Here is a 17,084-nt window from a genome sequence, read left to right as displayed (position 1 = left end):
CGTTTAAGTGACTAATATGCATTCGCCCCGTGTTAACAGTTACAATTGGTATTTACCGTTTTCTCATTCTCCAAAATTACCCTTCTGAAGTTGCTGATACCTCCCGCCCAAAGGTGTTTCATACTATCAGAGGAAACAAAAATTACGACAAGATTTGAGCGGGTTGATATGGGGAAGATGTTTCCACTTGATAGAAGATGCGTTATCAATTAATGCAATAATGAATAAGTTCGTAAATTATTTTAGAGAGTAGAGTGGCTGTTATCTGAAGAGTAAAGGAATATACACATTTACATTCAAGTTAGAGAGAAAATAAAGGATAATGGGTTGATAAAGTGCAGAAATGTGACGAGAAAGCTGCATCAGAGTGGACGATAAATCTGTTGTAAATTCTATGTGTTGTTAGTCCATCCCTCCAATAAAACGGAGCGCTGAAGATGACAACGGATGTTAGTTTGGGGAAAATGTGAAATGGAAAGAACGATAAACTGAAGATATTGTTAAAGTAATCCTAGAATTTAGGATCTAGTTATCCTTTTGCATAACTGCCAAACGTGAGCAAAGCAAATCAGCACGTTAGCAGGCCACCACTGCGGGAATTCCACATTGAAAGAGATTTATATGCAGGAGACCACGGAAAGGGCGGGGCGAAACTACTGAAGAGTTATGAAGCCAGTTGAACGTGATTTTGGGATATTTTAAAAATCAGGTTTTTTTTGTTGTTGCCCGACAGTGTGAGGTAGCTGGCACAGGGCTCGGGTGAGTGATTTTCGGGAGGGGGATTCAGCTCAGTTTACGGAGTGTGGCAGGCCCAACATTAGAGTAGTCGCGCTCGAGAAATAAAGTTTAAAGCCCGAGACGTTGTTCGAAGCGCATCTCAGACGTTTATAATTCATAGCATTCGGCTATATGGACTGCAGGTTTCTTTGTATCCGTCGACAGAATGCTTGTTCCCCTCATCGATACACCTCAGGGTAAACGCCGCCGAAAAATAAACGAAAATGTTCAGAAACTAAGTATGTTAGATCAAACAATCGGACCACTTCGCCAAACCTAGTAATCATTTGATGTTAGCGTAAAACTAAAGAAAATAATCCTACTCATTTCAAAAGCGGCAATTGAATTTAAAATTAGGATATCTTGAAAATGCAGATTTATGAGCATTACATGTATTGATTGCCGCAATTGTGTATTGTGGAGATTACCGAAAGGATGGGGGTAATCGGTTCCCCTTCCAGCCTTGCTTTACTTAAGCGCTAATTGTCTTTATCGAACAGTTCTTACTGAGGCCCCTAGGTGGAACACTGCCCGTTTCCTACGGCATCTCCCAGACGGGAAGAAATTCCTGATCCATGGAAATTTGCAATCATTGACTGTTGATGCATCACAATGATTTCACTTGAACCTAGATTCACCCCTCATCACTAAACTGACTTGTTGCAGATGCGGCGCTACCGACTTCCCCCGACCCCTTCGAGTTAGAGGTTTTTAACCAAAGCGTATTATTGCTAGTTTAATTGAAGTAATAGTATTTAAGTCAATTAATAGATAATAATTACAAATAATTAAACAAAGAGATTTCAGATCTCCAGATCGACACATTTTATTTTCAGTTAGGAATTATTGTTTTATTGACTTTAGTGATATGGCAGTCAAAATACAGAATATCTGAAGAGACCATGATGTACATTGTAAGGCAAAACACACGGCAGAATTATTGAATCTGAAAATGAAGATTAATTGAGAAAGGATAAATGGGCGAAATTATTTTTCTTTACTCAATTATTTTCTTTCTATTTCCAACAAGGCAATGTTTGATGTGATTTAGATCCATGGTGGATATAAAACAATCTCTACATAGGCCATAACTTACTTTATCTCCAGTTTGCAATATTTGCATTTGGTTGCCAGAATTTCATTTACCAAGACATTAGGATGTCTCAAAGTAGTTCACACCCAAAAATATTTTTTTCTCTGTACGATTGTGACTGCAGTTATAAGTCAATAAACATGGTCAATTTGCACACTGCATTGTTTCAGAGGCAGCAAAGAGAATTGTTTTGAGAGATATTCATTGATGGATTAGTTACAGAAAGAAATAGAGCAAGGTAAAGTCTCATGCTGCCTATCCATCAGTGTCCTGAGTTCATTTAGCTCCAGCTGAGGACGCAGTTCAAATATCCCACCAGAAAGCAGGTGCCACATTGAGTGCAGTACATCCTGAATACTACACTGAAGTGTGAGTTTCAAGGGTCTGGAGTGATGCTTGTATCCACAAACCTGTGATTGAGTCAGTGGTAGCACTTTTACCTCTACATTGTGATAAACAGCAAATAAAGATATGCAGAATATGGTATATTTTGATGGAAATAATAAAGCAAATAAGCACATTCTGCAAAATCCACCAGCTGAGGAGCAGACCACTTAAGGTGCCCTTTGAACATCTTTTCAGGTATAATCTTAGTTTCTCCATGAGGTAATTAATACATTAACAAATTAAAGAAAAATGTAAAAACCTACATGGGTATTTGAATATACCCCTCAGTGGAGGCTTTTGTTTACTGGTCCCTCTAAGCTGCATGGGTGCACAGCCACATAGTAACTGAAATGCTTCTGCGCACATAGCCTTTGTTACTGTGCAGCTGGGATTTTTATATAATGTTTTATTAAAGTTTTCAGACAGTGTAAACATTTCCTGTTCAGAGCAATGGTTGGGCTACACAGCTGTAAAAAATAAAATCAGCAGGAACATTGCTTGTATCATTCTTAAAAGAATGAAGTTGACTTCCTGGACCTCTCAACAACTAGAAATAAAAATAACCTTAACTACAACATGTAGAGTTTACAAACACTTGCCCCCTCCTCTGTAAATTACTGAGAACTAATCGCTCAAAACAACACTTCTGAGAGCATTGACAATAAATCTTGTAAATAAGCATTTGAACCTTTCCTGAAGATGCATTTTCAGTGCGACGTTTATTGTAATGAACTGGTGGTTCAAGTGAGATATAAATAAGTGTGGTATACAGTATGTGGTAAGCAAACGTATTTAACTGCAGAACTATTTCTCTGTTTTTCTGAAATGAATCAAGAACAGTTAAGATATCTTACAAATTTGAAAACTTTTGGAGCAAATCACCCTGTCCTCAAGAACCAAGTAATCCCTGACACAATATGGGATTCACTCCTAATTACACAAGTATAAAACATTATTTTGCTTTTCATCACAATGACACAAATAAAGTCTACTATTCAGCCAGGAGCAGTGAGAACACAAGTTCATCATTTGAAAAGTCCTCCACAATGCCCAGCATTTTAATAAGTTTGGATTGCATATTCACATTGGAGCTTAACTGTCACAACAAAACTTAATACAATTAATTCCCTTATCCAACTCTGCAAGAATAATTTCAAAATGTGACTCATTTCACTCTGTTCTGTTTTACTCACTTAGAGGCATTCTGAAAAAAAATTATTTGCTTAAGGTTCTGATTCCAATTTTTTAAACAATCAAAATGTTAGTGAATAATTACTGGAAGATTACATCTTGATCACATTTTTCATTTCTAAACCAGCCTCTGAAGTATAAATATGAAAACACTTCGCATTTTACAACTGCATTGCTTTTGCTAGAAATATGGTTATTCTACTTACAAATGATAATTCTAAATAGAAATGATCTCTGAGATTTATTGGGGTGAAAGGGTGCTTCATCTATTCCATGTGGTAAGAATTTGAGACAATGTACCAACTTTGATATCAATATATTAACACTATATATAAACTTTGTATAGGGTTACCCCTTCTACATAATGTCATTAGGTAATACCTAATATGAAATCTGAAAGATTTTGAATGGTCAATTTAAATGGAAAGGTTTGAGAACAACATCAGCTGCTGAAAATCATAAACACGAGAGCTCCTGCAGATGCTGGTAACTCAGAGTAACACTCTGGAGGAACTCAGCAGGTTAGGCAGCATCTATTGCCTCAGCCCGAATGTTGAGACTTTATTCCTTTCCATAGATGCTGCCTAACTTGCTGAGTTCCTCCAGCATTTTGTGTGTGCTATAAACCACTGAATAATCTTTGTTTCCGCACTATTCAATTTAACAATGCATTTCAGGTGCAAATCTTGAAATAGTTCTAAATTATCAACTAAAAATAAACCAATGTTACAAAATAAACTATCAGTGCACTTCTAATTACTTGTGTCATCACTAACTACAAATGTAATTGTAGTTACTGATTTAATTAAGAAATGTAGAATGTGTTTGGAAGACCTCCAAGTATCTACAGCAGTTGCTTTACTTTCAAAGAGCAATTAAATGAAATATCACAAAAACAGAATACTTATTTTATTTTCAGTCAAAGAACATAATTAAATGATACATTTCTTATTAATTTCATGATCACCCAGTAGTTGTGCAAATTGCTATCCAATGATCCTTCCTGAAATTCTGGCCACCTCTACAGAACTTTCCCTTGTGTTCACAAGCATTTGGTGACAGTTTAATTTGCTATTGCCTAATGCACATATTGAGAGTTTAAGGGATCCATGGATATAGCAGATTAAAGGGCATATTACACCAATGGACATCACAACGATCTCATTAACATGAATGATATGTAGGACAAGCCTGAACATTAAGTGAAGAGAGGTGGACAAACTTTACTCATATTCCTCTGAGTACCTTGAGGGATTTAAAGAGTCAAAAGATTTGAAGGGGTAGATACTGTATAGTCAAGCTACTTCATTTACTGTAAATGTAGAATGAAAGAACAAAACTACTGAGGGAAGAAATTGTTAAACATTTATTACCACAGAAAGGGTAATAGATAGCCGGAACTCTCAAAAGCTGTGAATACTAGGATTATTTGAGCTACTAAGATAAAGATTAAAATATTAGCATCATGGAGATGGGCAGCATACTGAATTTCAGGTCGAACCGTGATCTTACTGAGTGACGGAGAACTCTTATTTCTTATAGTTGAAGGGATTATGTGGTTTAAACAGAATTAAGATGCAATCCCCACCAGATTACAACTGAATGGTAAAGTGAGGGATGCTTGAGGGGTAAGGGCTGATCCTATTCAGAAAGAAGAAACCTGTTTGCATTTAACATTACCAGATAAGATACAGCAGTAATATACAATCTCTAGCAACAGAAATTACACTACCCCACTTCATGGGACGGTGGCAAATTGCACAGAAATAACTGTAGCAACCCCCTAAAAAATTTCATAATAAAAATGAACATTAAACTTGCATTTCTGTTTGAACTTTGTGATGGATATTACCCTCACATCCAACTACTGATTTCTTGCAGGTCAGCATGAGAAGTAACAACATTGGAAGATGCCAGAGGCTACAGAAAAAAAGTTTGCGAGCACTACTGCGGCTGGAGTCCCTGTAAAACCGATAGCCGAGGTAGCTGATATACAAGTTGATTGGGAGTGAAATGAGGGGAAAATTCCACGTAGTGACATCAAAGACAGAACAGAGCGTTGATAGTCCAATAAGACCAAGGCAGTGGCGGAATGCCACCCGTTTGCAGAGCGCCGGGTGTGTGACAGACATCATACGGTAGCCGCCTCGTGAGTAATCTTCCCTAAGGTTCCAGCTTAAAGCATTGAAGTGTGGAAACTGCCAGGAGTACAAAATGCCACCCAATAACAAGGCACCTAAACAAAGAGAAAGGGAAATGTTAAAAAGTTCAAAGTAAAGTTATTATCAATGTACATACAGTAAATGTCATCATGCACAACCCTGAGGTTCATTTTCTTGTGAACATACTCAATAAATCCAATAGCCATAATAGAATCAATAAAAGACCACACCAGTAGGGTGCACAACCTGTGCACAAAAGAAAACTAACTGTGCAAATATGAAAAGAAGAAAAAATAATACATAAATAAACAATAAATATCGAGAACATGAGATGAAGTCCTTGAAAGTGAGTCCATAGGTTATAGGAACAGTTCAGTGATGGGGCAAGCGAAGTTGACCACTCTGGCTCAGGAGCCTAATGGTTGAGGGGTAATAACTGTTCCTGAACCTGGTGGTGTGAATTCTGAGGCATCTGTACCTTCTTCAAGTTCAAGTCAAGATTAAGTTTAAATGGCATTCAACCATAAATGAATGCCCATGAATACAGCCAAATGAAGCAGTATTACTCTGGGTCCAAGGTGCAACACACAGTACTAACAGTCACATATAACACATATAAGATAGCAAGCACATAGAAGATACCAGTAAAATACAGTCACACCAAAGAAGTAAAGCCCAAGACCCTGAGTTCAAGAAAGCTGCAGCAGTCTGCAGTCGAATACAACAGTTTATCTTCTGCTAAGTGAACTGGGTGCGGGAGAGAGGTGTTGGCGCTGATTGCTGCTTGGGGATGCAGTGCCCCTCAGGTGGAGCACACTGACTCCAATGCTGCTCTCCGGGGCAGCTGTAAACAGCTGACACCGTGGCTTGAGGTCACACACCTCCCCTGTTGTCCGCCCCAACTGCCCACCAATTAATCAGTGAATCGGACTTGCAGCATTCCACATTAACAATGTCTAATAAGGTCTTGCAATCACAGGAAAAGCGACTAAGACGATCACTTGCTGTTAACTGCACACTGCCTTCGGGCACCGACTCCTTCAACACCTCTCTGACACAGGCAGCAGCACGATCTGCACCAAGTCCAGCTCCTTCAGTTTCTTCGCCAACGAGCAACTTGCTGATGGCGTAGTCACGCAGTACTTTAAGTTGTTAATGTCTAGCAGGGTCTTGCAATCATAAAAAATGTTTAAAAAGGTACAAAAACACCTTTGGTTGACTCTGTAGAAGCTGCCGTGATCAAATGTGCCACCATCTTACTGTAATGGGAGCAGCATAAGTCAGCATTGTCTAGGTGGGGGGTCCCTGATGACGGATGCTGCTTTTTGCAACAGTGCTCCGTGTAGATGTGCTCCATGCTGGGAGGGCTTTACCCATGATGGACTGGACCACATCCACTACTGTTTGTAGATTTCCATTCAAGGGCATCGGTGTTTCATAAAGAAGTAGAGGCATTGCTGTGCTTCCGTTGTAACTGCACTTAGGTGCTGGCCCAGAACACGTCCTGTGAAATGACAACGCAGAGGAATTTAAAGCCGCCTACACTCTTCACTCCTGATCTTCCCATGAGGATGGCACATGAACCTCTGGTTTCCTCCTCCTGAAGTCAATAATCAGCTCCTCGGTCTTGCTGACATTGAGGAAGAAGTTGGTGATATGGCACCACTCAGCCAGATTTTCAGTCTCCCTCCTATATGTTGATTCACCTTTGATTCGGCCTATGATGGTGGTGTCATCAGCAAACTTAAATATGGCTTTGGAACTGTGCTTAACCACGTCATAAGTGTAAGCCTATTGACTAATTCTGTGGGGATGATAGTGTTGAATGCTGAACTTTAATCGATAAAGAACATCCTGACATATGCATCTTTGCTGTCCAGATATTCCAGGGTTGAACAGATGAAATAGTATCTGCTGTGGACCTATTGCGTCTGTAAGCAAACTGGAGCAGATCCAAGCTGCTTTCACTATTAATGTAGGTGCTACTGGATAATAGTCATTGAGGCAGGTTGCCACATTCTTCTTAGGCACTGATGAATTAGGCCAATAGGCTGGTCCTGGACTTATTTCTGCCTGGCATAATTTATTTATAATTATTTAATTATTTATGTTTTTATATTGCTATATTTCCACACTATTCTTGGTTGGTGCGGCTGTAACGAAACCCAATTTCCCTCGGGATCAATAAAGTATGTCTGTCTGTCTGTAAATCGAAGCCTGCTTGAAGCTGGTGGATAATTCAGTTTACCAAAACAAGAGGAACACTCCAGGCAGTTGATCAGCACATGTATTTAGTATCTCATCTGGGCTGGATGCTTTCTGTGGGTTCACTCTCCTGAAAGATACTCTCACATTGGCCTCAGAGACTGAAACCACAGGATCATTAGGGGCTATGGGAGTTTGTGATGGCTCCTCCATGTTTTGACAGTCAAAGCGAGCTTAGAAGGCATTGAGCTCAGCTGGAAGCTAAGTTCTGTTGTCAGCTACACATGTCACTTGATTTCAAGGCCTGTGATAGCTGTTGGGCAACATTCATTGATTCAAGTTTAGTCCAGAGTTTAGTCTGAATGTCTAAGATTGGAAACAAGTAAATCCTCTTTTCTTTTCCCAAATTATTGAATTACTAGAAGAATATCTTCTACATTTCAAGAGCTGATGTGAAAAACTTTCCATCAGTTCTTGGAGGTTGAAGCCCTTCTAAAGAATGGCAAAATCAGCTTTGGTTATTCTTTACACATATTGCCATCCTCACTTACATTGAATTAAATGGAGTAATTAAAATAACACAACAAGTCAATACAGAGTAAAATTTTAAACATTTTGCCTTAAGAAACTGATGTGCCAGAAGAACTTGAATCGAGATAATTGGAAGAAATAGTGGAAATAATAAGATTACATGCTTATTCTGCCATTCAACAATGTCATCGTTGATCATTTATCTCAACTCCATTTTACTGAACTAACCCCATCCATTAATAATCTAAAATCTTGTGGCAACCCACTTACTGCGCAGGCGATCCGGCTCACAAATAGCCAGCGCGCAGGGGGAGACTTTGGTAATGCACCTCTGACGTCATTTCCGCCCAGAGAGGGCGGGCGCTAGGGATTAAATGCCAGCGCCACGAAGTTTGAATAAACTAGTCTCGAAACGACTTACCGACTGCGTGTCGTCTCTAGCTCTGTATGTAGTACATCACTACGTGACCCCGATGGTCCAAACGGGATTTGGACCAAATATGACCGACTCTTCATCTGTTCACGCAGTTTCGCTAAAACTGCCGACTTTCTGGACGCTGCGACCACGCGTGTGGTTTAGCCAAGCAGAAGCACAGTTCCAGATTTGGCAGATATCTTCTGATTCCACGCGTTACTATCACGTGGTGAGTGCCCTTGACCAGGAGACGGCCGCCCAGGTTGCGGATTTCATACAGTCGCCTCCGGAAGAAGGCAAATATGAAGCATTCAAAGCGCTGCTCATTGGGACCTTTGGCCTCTCACGGCATGAGCGAGGTATCTCCCTGCTTCACCTGGACGGTTTGGGAGACAGACTGCCGTCAGCATCGCTGAATGAGATGCTGGCCCTGGCTGACGGACACAAGCCCTGCCTCATGTTCGAGCAAGCATTCCTAGAGCAACTGCCCGAGGACATACATCTGCTGCTGGCCGACGCAGATTTCAGTGACCCCTGGAAGGTGGCGGCCCGGGCTGACGTGCTGTGGAAAGCCAAGAGGGAGAGCGTGGCGCCCGTTGGTCAGATTACCAGGCCACGCGCCCAACAGCAGACCAGACCAGGCCCGGCAGGGGGGCGCACACAACACAGAGGCAGGAGTGAGGAGGACAGTGAACAGTGATGTTTCTACCACCAGCGGTGGGGCACAGAAGCCCGCCGTTGTCGCCCGCCCTGCAAGGGCCAGCAGCTGCTAATGACTATGGCGGCTGGCCACCAGGACAGCCTCTTGTACGTCTGGGACAAACAGTCGGGATGCCGATTCTTGGCTGACACCGGAGCGGAAATCAGCATCTAGCCCCCGACGGGGTACAACACCCGCAACAGGAAGCCAGGACCCACCCTGAGGGCCACAAACGGCAGCACCAAACGGACCTACAGCACCTGCACAGTGCAGCTGCAGTTCGGCGCCAGCCGGTTCACGTGGGACTTCACACTGGCTGCCGTGGCCCAACCACTCCTAGGGGCGGACTTCTTGCAAGCTCACAGCCTGCTGGTCGACTTGCAAGGGAAAAGACTGGTACATGCCGAGACTTTCCAGACGTTCTCCCTGGGTGAAGCCAAGTTGCCAGCCCCACACCTGGACTCCATCACGCTGTCAGACAACAAATTCACCAGAATCCTGGCAGACTTTCCATCGATTCTGGCACCGCAGTTCACGGCAGCCATGCCCAGACATGGGGTTCAGCACCACATCCTGACCCAGGGACCACCCCTCCACGCCCACACACGAAGGCTCCCCCTGGAAAAGCTCCGCCTGGCGAAGGAGGAGTTCAGGAGGATGGAGGAATTGGTGATCATACGGAGGTCCAACAGCCCATGGGCCTCCCCCCTGCACATGGTGCCCAAAGCAGCCGGGGGTTGGAGACCATGCAGCCACTACCGCAGACTGAACGAATCTACAACTCCAGACCGCTACCCATGCCGCACATACAGAACTTTGCAGCAAACCTGCACGGGGCAAGAATATTTTCCAAAGTAGACCTCGTCCGGGGATACCATCAAATCCCAGTGCACCCTGAAGACATCCCCAAAACAGCACTTATCACCCCGTTCGGCCTGTTCGAGTTCCTCCGAATGCCGTTCGGCCTGAAGAATGACTCACAGACGTTCCAGCGGCTAATGGATGCAGTGGGACGCGACCTGGACTTTGCGTTCATCTATTTGGACGACATCCTTATAGCCAGCAGTAGTCGCCAGGAGCATCTGTCCCACCTCCGCCAGCTCTACTCCCGCCTGAGTGATTTCGGCCTCACGATCAACCCGGCCAAATGCCAGTTTGGTCTCGATACCATCGACTTCCTGGGCCACAGGATTACCAAAAGACGGGGCAACACCTCTGCCTGCCAAGGTAGACGCGATCCACCACTTTGCCCAGCCCAACACGGTCAAAGGCCTACAGGAGTTCGTTGGTATGGTGAACTTCTACCACTGTTTCCTCCCCTCAGCAGCCCGTATCATGTGCCCTTTGTACACCCTAATGTTGGGTAAAGGCAAAGACATTACTTGGGACGAGGAGGCCGCGGCCGCTTTCGTTAAAGCCAAGGAAGCCTTGGCAGATGCCACGATGCTGGTGCACCCCAGAACAGATGTTCCGACCGCACACACGGTGGACACATCCGACACAGCAGTCGGTGGGGTGCTGGAGAAGCTCATCGAGGGGCGCTGGCAACCCTTGGCGTTCTTCAGCAAGCACCTACGACCACCTGAACTCAAGTACAGTGCTTTCGACCGGGAGCTATTGGCACTGTATCTGGCAATCCGGCATTTCAGGTACTTCTTAGAAGGCAGGCCGTTCACCGCGTTCATGGACCACAAACCGTTGACCTTCGCGTTCACGAAGGTGTCCGATCCCTGGTCGGCTCGCCAGCAGCGACATCTGTCCTACATCTCCGAGTACACAACGGACATCCAGCATGTCTTGGGAAAGGACAACGTCATGGCGGACGCACTCTCCAGACCAGCTGTCCAGGCCCTGTCCCTGGGGGTGGACTATGCAGAACTGGCGGAGGCGCAGCAGGCAGACGACGAGATGCCCAGCTACAGGGCCACAGTCTCGGGTTTGCAGCTGCAGGACTTTCTCGTAGGCCCAGGTAAGAGGACGCTCCTGTGCGACGTGGCTACTGGCCAACCTCGCCCCATCGTCCCGGCAGCCTGGAGGCAGCGAGTTTTCAACTCCATACACGGTTTGGCGCACCCCTCTATCAGGACAACCATCCAGCTGGTCTCCAGCAAGTTCGCGTGGCACGGACTTCGCAAGCAGGTCAGTGAATGGGCCAGAGCGTGCGCGCAGTGCCAAACAGCCAAGGTGCAGTGGCACACTAAAGCCCCGACGCAGCAGTTCAAACCCACCCACCGGAGGTTCGACCACATTCATGTGGATATCATGCGCCCCCTACCAGTGTCCCAAGGAGTGTGGTACCTCCTAACTATGGTAGACCGGTTCACAAGGTGGCCAGAGGTGGTCCCGCTCACCGACACATCTGCCGATTCCTGCGCCCGATCACTGATTGTAACCTGGGTAGCACGCTTCGGGGTACCGGCCCACATTACCTCCGACAGAGGCGCCCAGTTCACCTCCAGCCTGTGGTCGGCTGTGGCCAGCCTGTTGGGAATGCAGCTACACCACACTACTGCCTACCACCCACAGTCGAACGGACTAGTGGAACGCTTCCACTGTCACTTGAAGTCGGCTCTCATGGCCCGCCTGAGAGGACCTAACTGGGTGGACGAGCTTCCCTGGGTCCTGCTTGCAACTCGCACAGCGCCTAAAGAGGATCTGCACGCCTCGTTGGCCAAGTTGGTGTACGGTGCACCCCTGGCTGTCCCAGGAGAGTTCATACCAGCCCCAAGGGGGCAAGAGGAAGAACCCGCAGCAGTCCTGGACAGACTACGCGAGAGGCTCGGCAACCTGGCCCCTGTACCAACTTCACAGCACGGACGGACCCCGACCCATGTACCCAAAGACCTGCAGAGCTGTAAGTTTGTGTTTGTACGAAGGGGCGGACACCGGGCACCGCTACAGCAGCCGTACGAGGGGCCGTTCAGGGTGATCAACAACAACGGGTCCACATATGTTCTGGACATTGGGGCGAGAGAGGAGGTTTTCATGGTGGACCGACTCAAACCAGCTCATGTGGACTTGGCGCAGCCGGTTGCAGTTCACGCATCGCGGCGCAGAGGCAGACCTCCCAAACAGAGGCTGATCCAGACTTGGACATTGGGGGGTGTATCGCCGGTTCTGGGGGGGGGGGGGGGTTAGATAGATAGATAGATAGATACTTTATTCATCCCCATGGGGAAATTCAACTTTTTTTCCAATGTCCCATACACTTGTTGTAGCAGAACTAATTACAAACAATACTTAACTCAGTAAAAAAAAATATGATATGCATCTAAATCACCATCTCAAAAAGCATTAATAATAGCTTTTAAGAGTTTTACTGGAACAAATCATTGGAATACAACTTCCACACAACCCAATATTACTTTTACTAGGTAATATTGAAGGGATAAAACCGATATCCAGATTGAATAAATATCAGAAAGAATTTATAAAAATTGCATTGGCAGTAGCCAAAAAAGCTATTGCAGTGACTTGGAAATCGGATACATATCTAAGTATAGATCGTTGGAAGAACGAAATCTATGGCTGTATTCCACTTGAAAAAATCACTTACAATTTAAGAGATAAATATGAAACATTTTTGAAAATTTGGCGCCCTTATTTACAAAAGACAGGATTAAATATATAGGTGCTCCGAAGATGAAATAATTGGTTACTTGGGGAAAGAAATAAATGCATACACTAAAGTTATTACGAACTCCGTGGAGCGTGTGGGGACCCTCCAATATCCAGGCATTCCTTTTTTTTTTCTCTTTCTTTTTTTTAATAGGGATGTTAGGGGGGAGGGGTTAAGGGGAGGGGGGCTGGGTAACATTTTTTTTTCTCATACACATTTATTCTGTAACTATTTGAAAACAATAAAAAAAGTTTAAAAATAAATAAATAAATAAAAATAATAGCTTTTAAAAAGTTCTTAAGTCCTGGCGGTAGAATTGTAAAGCCTAATGGCATTGGGGAGTATTGACCTCTTCATCCTGTCTGAGGAGCATTGCATCGATAGTAACCTGTCGCTGAAACTGCTTCTCTGTCTCTGGATGGTGCTATGTAGAGGATGTTCAGAGTTATCCATAATTGACCGTAGCCTACTCAGCGCCCTTCGCTCAGCTACCGATGTTAAACTCTCCAGTACTTTGCCCACGACAGAGCCCGCCTTCCTTACCAGCTTATTAAGACGTGAGGCGTCCCTCTTCTTAATGCTTCCTCCCCAACACGCCACCACAAAGAAGAGGGCGCTCTCCACAACTGACCTATAGAACATCTTCAGCATCTCACTACAGACATTGAATGACGCCAACCTTCTTAGGAAGTACAGTCGACTCTGTGCCTTCCTGCACAAGGCATCTGTGTTGGCAGTCCAGTCTAGCTTCTCGTCTAACTGTACTCCCAGATACTTGTAGGTCTTAACCTGCTCCACACATTCTCCATTAATGATTAATGATAAGTGGCGACCCACTTTCTGCGCAGGCGAACCAGCTCACAAATAGCCAGCGTGCGGGGGGAGACTTTGGTAATGCACCTCTGACGTCATTTCCACCCGGAGAGGGCGGGCGCTAGGGATTAAATGCCAGCGCCGCGAAGTTTGAATAAACTAGTCTCGAAACGACTTACCGACTGCGTGTTGTCTCTAGCTCTGTATGTAGTACATCGCTACAATCTACTGATTTCTGTCTTGAAAATACACACGAGCTGAGCTTCTACACCCTGCTGGGTAAAAACGTCCAAAGATTTGCTGAACCCTGGATGAAGAACTTTCTTCTCATCTTTGTTCTGAAAGGCTGACCCCTTATTCTGAGGATGATGCTTTGATTTAGACAGACCATGCCAGCCAGGAGAAGCATTAGCACCACATCTACCCTGTGAGTTCAGTAAGTTCAACTATCGTTCTTCTGAACTGAAGACTTTTAAACACCAGTGTTTCTATCTCCTCTGGCTTGTACAAATGTTCTACATGTTGTCTATGTGCTTGTGATGCTACTGCAAGGAAGTTTTTCATTGTACCTGTACTTCACTGTACTTTGTGCACATGATAAAAGATTCCTTGTGACCTCTGCTCGTAGAACAAGCCATTGTCCCAAGAATGAATTTGGTGAGCTTTAACTGCACAGACCTGCACACAATATTCCAGAAATTGTCCCATCAAAGTCCTATATAACTACAACTTGTTATACCTGCTTATTAATTTTCAGTGTTTCATGTAAAAGGATATTCTGAACCCTGAACACCAACACCTTTCAATCTTTCTCTGTTAAAAAAATTCCACTAATTTAATTTTTCTAATAAAATTGATGACCACTCACTTTTTCATATTATACTCCATTTTTCATGTTGTTACTCATTCATTTAATCTGTCTAGAACTCCCCAAAGCCTCTCTGTTTCCTCCTTGCAGTCATACTAGTACTTACCATCTGATAATACAATCAGCAAACATGGATATAATACAGTTCATCCCCTTAACAAAGTCATTGATCTAAATTGTGAACAGCTGGGACCTTAGCCCTCCAGCACCCCTTTTGTCACAGTTTGCCATCCCAAAAATGGTCTGGTTATTCAGTATTCTGTCTATTATCTCCAATAATACATGCTCTAATTTTGCTGAATCTTTATTTAATGCCTCATAGAATTCAAAATACAGCATATCAATTGGATGTCTTTTAAAGTTTAAAAAATAAACTTGTTATACTGTATGTTCCTTCTTTTCACAAATCCACATTGAATAAACCCAATTCCAACATTATTTACCAAGTGTCTTGATACAAGTTCATTAATTATAGAATCTAAAAAATTCTACTACTGATGTCAGGCTAACAGGCCTAAAATGTCCTTTTTGCTCTCTCCCGTCTTTCTTAAACTAAGGGATTATGTTTGCAGTTATCAGCTGTCTTTTATCATTCCAAAATGATGCTGTTACTCTGAATGGTGCCTGCAAGGGCATCAGAATAATACAGTAGACTCCGGTTAATTGAGGCAGCTGCTTATTTGGGACAACTCAAAGAATAAAAACTATTTGAGGAAAATAGACAGGATTCCGTTCGTTTATTTGGGACACTGTGCGCTAACAGGGACAGGAGACTCAATAGTTTTGAACGAGTGTCAGTCACGTGCACTTGTGTGGCTGTTAGAGACGACAATGTGCTTAGAGTGAACAATTTTTAAAGTAGCGCCAGTTTTGTGTCTTTGTGTTCAAAAATCAGTGACTTTTCTCACTGATAATTTGCAAGTAATAAACAGTAAGACAGTTCAGAACTGTTTTGCTTACTGCATTCAGGCTTGCAGACGACAAAAAATAAGTGGGAGTGAAAATGATTTTACTACTTCAAGTTAGGAACTACGAAGAGTTTGAAGATATTGACAATCATCTTGAATGTTGCAATAACAATGGAATTTGGAGGGAGCAATCAGTAAAAGCAATGTATGAAGGCAGTCATTATCTGCACTAGGTGTCTGTGCTGATTTTGTTTTATAGTCAATCAAAAATATACCGCAGTGTACACTGGATGAATTTCCCTGTTGATAACTAATAGGAACTAATACACAATTTTATAGAAGTGTAGTAGTATTGGTAGTATTCTAATTCATTCTGTGTTTCATTTAAGTCCATAATTTGTTACTCAGCTGATCAGTAGTTTGCATTTTTACACATTTTTAATTATTTTCATGAAATATTGGCTAATGGCTGCTTAACTGGGCCAAAATGTACTGGTCCCAATGTGTGCCAACTAACTGGACTCCACCATATGTATCAATTTGTTTTATTGTTTCATGGCTTAATAGAAATGCTACCGGAACAAGAAAGTTGCAACAGGATCTAGATTGAGTGGGAAAGTGGGCAAAGGGAATTTAACTCCAACAAGTGGGAAAAGATGAATTTTGGGAAATTAAACCACGGTAAGACTTGCAGAGTAAATGACAGGGCCCAGTGTTGTCGAACAGAGGGATCTAGGGGTACAGGTACATAGTTCCCTGAAAGTGGCCACACAGGTAGATGAGAAGGTGAAGAAGATATATGGCAGGCATGCCTTCTTTGGACGAGTTGGGATGTCGTAATACAACTCTGCAGGATGTTGATGAGAGTGCCCCTGGAATATTGTATGTAGGTCTGGCCTCTATACAATAGGAAGGTTGTGATTAAGCCAAAGAGGCTCGAGAAAGCTTGAGTTACCAAGAGAGAGAGAATAGGCTGGAGCTGTTCTTTTCTGCAGCAAAGGAGGCTGAAGGGTGACCTTATAGAGGTTTATAAAACTATGAGGGGCACAGATGAGGTACACTGTGACAATCTTCTGGTTGGGGCAAGGGAGATAAAAAGTTAACAAATTTCATGACACATGTTGGTGATAATAAACCTGATTCTGATTCTAGAGAGCACAGGTTTAAGTTTACAGCAAAAAGGGATTTGAGGAGCTAATATTTCCACATTGTTCATGGAGCAAGTGTCCAGAGGAAGTGGTAGTAATGAGTCTAATTACAAATTTTGAAGATTTTTGGATGGGCACATGGATAGGAAAGGTTCAGAAGGATAAGAGCCAAGTGCAGGTAATTGGACTAGCTCAGCAAGACACCTTGGTCAATGTGGATGAATTTTCCTGTTTCCAGAGACCTATTTCACATGGAATCAATTCTGT

General features: G+C 43.4%; 1 protein-coding gene across 2 annotated transcripts in view; it reads right to left on the bottom strand.

Moving 5' to 3' along the window:
- Window positions 1–4,342: 4,342 nt before the first annotated feature.
- The window catches only part of cox10 (cytochrome c oxidase assembly factor heme A:farnesyltransferase COX10), a 138,566-nt gene continuing 125,824 nt past the window's right edge, over window positions 4,343–17,084 (bottom strand). For both annotated transcript variants that reach the window (XM_073025903.1, XM_073025904.1), the window contains one exon: window positions 4,343–5,684. In XM_073025903.1, the coding sequence (XP_072882004.1) occupies window positions 5,260–5,684 (425 nt within the window). In that variant the 3' untranslated portion in view covers window positions 4,343–5,259. The remainder of the gene's footprint in view (window positions 5,685–17,084) is intronic.

The sequence above is a fragment of the Hemitrygon akajei genome, chromosome 22 (genome assembly GCF_048418815.1).
Source record: "Hemitrygon akajei chromosome 22, sHemAka1.3, whole genome shotgun sequence".
Taxonomy (NCBI): Eukaryota; Metazoa; Chordata; class Chondrichthyes; order Myliobatiformes; family Dasyatidae; genus Hemitrygon; species Hemitrygon akajei.
This window is presented reverse-complemented; position numbering and strand designations above follow the sequence as displayed.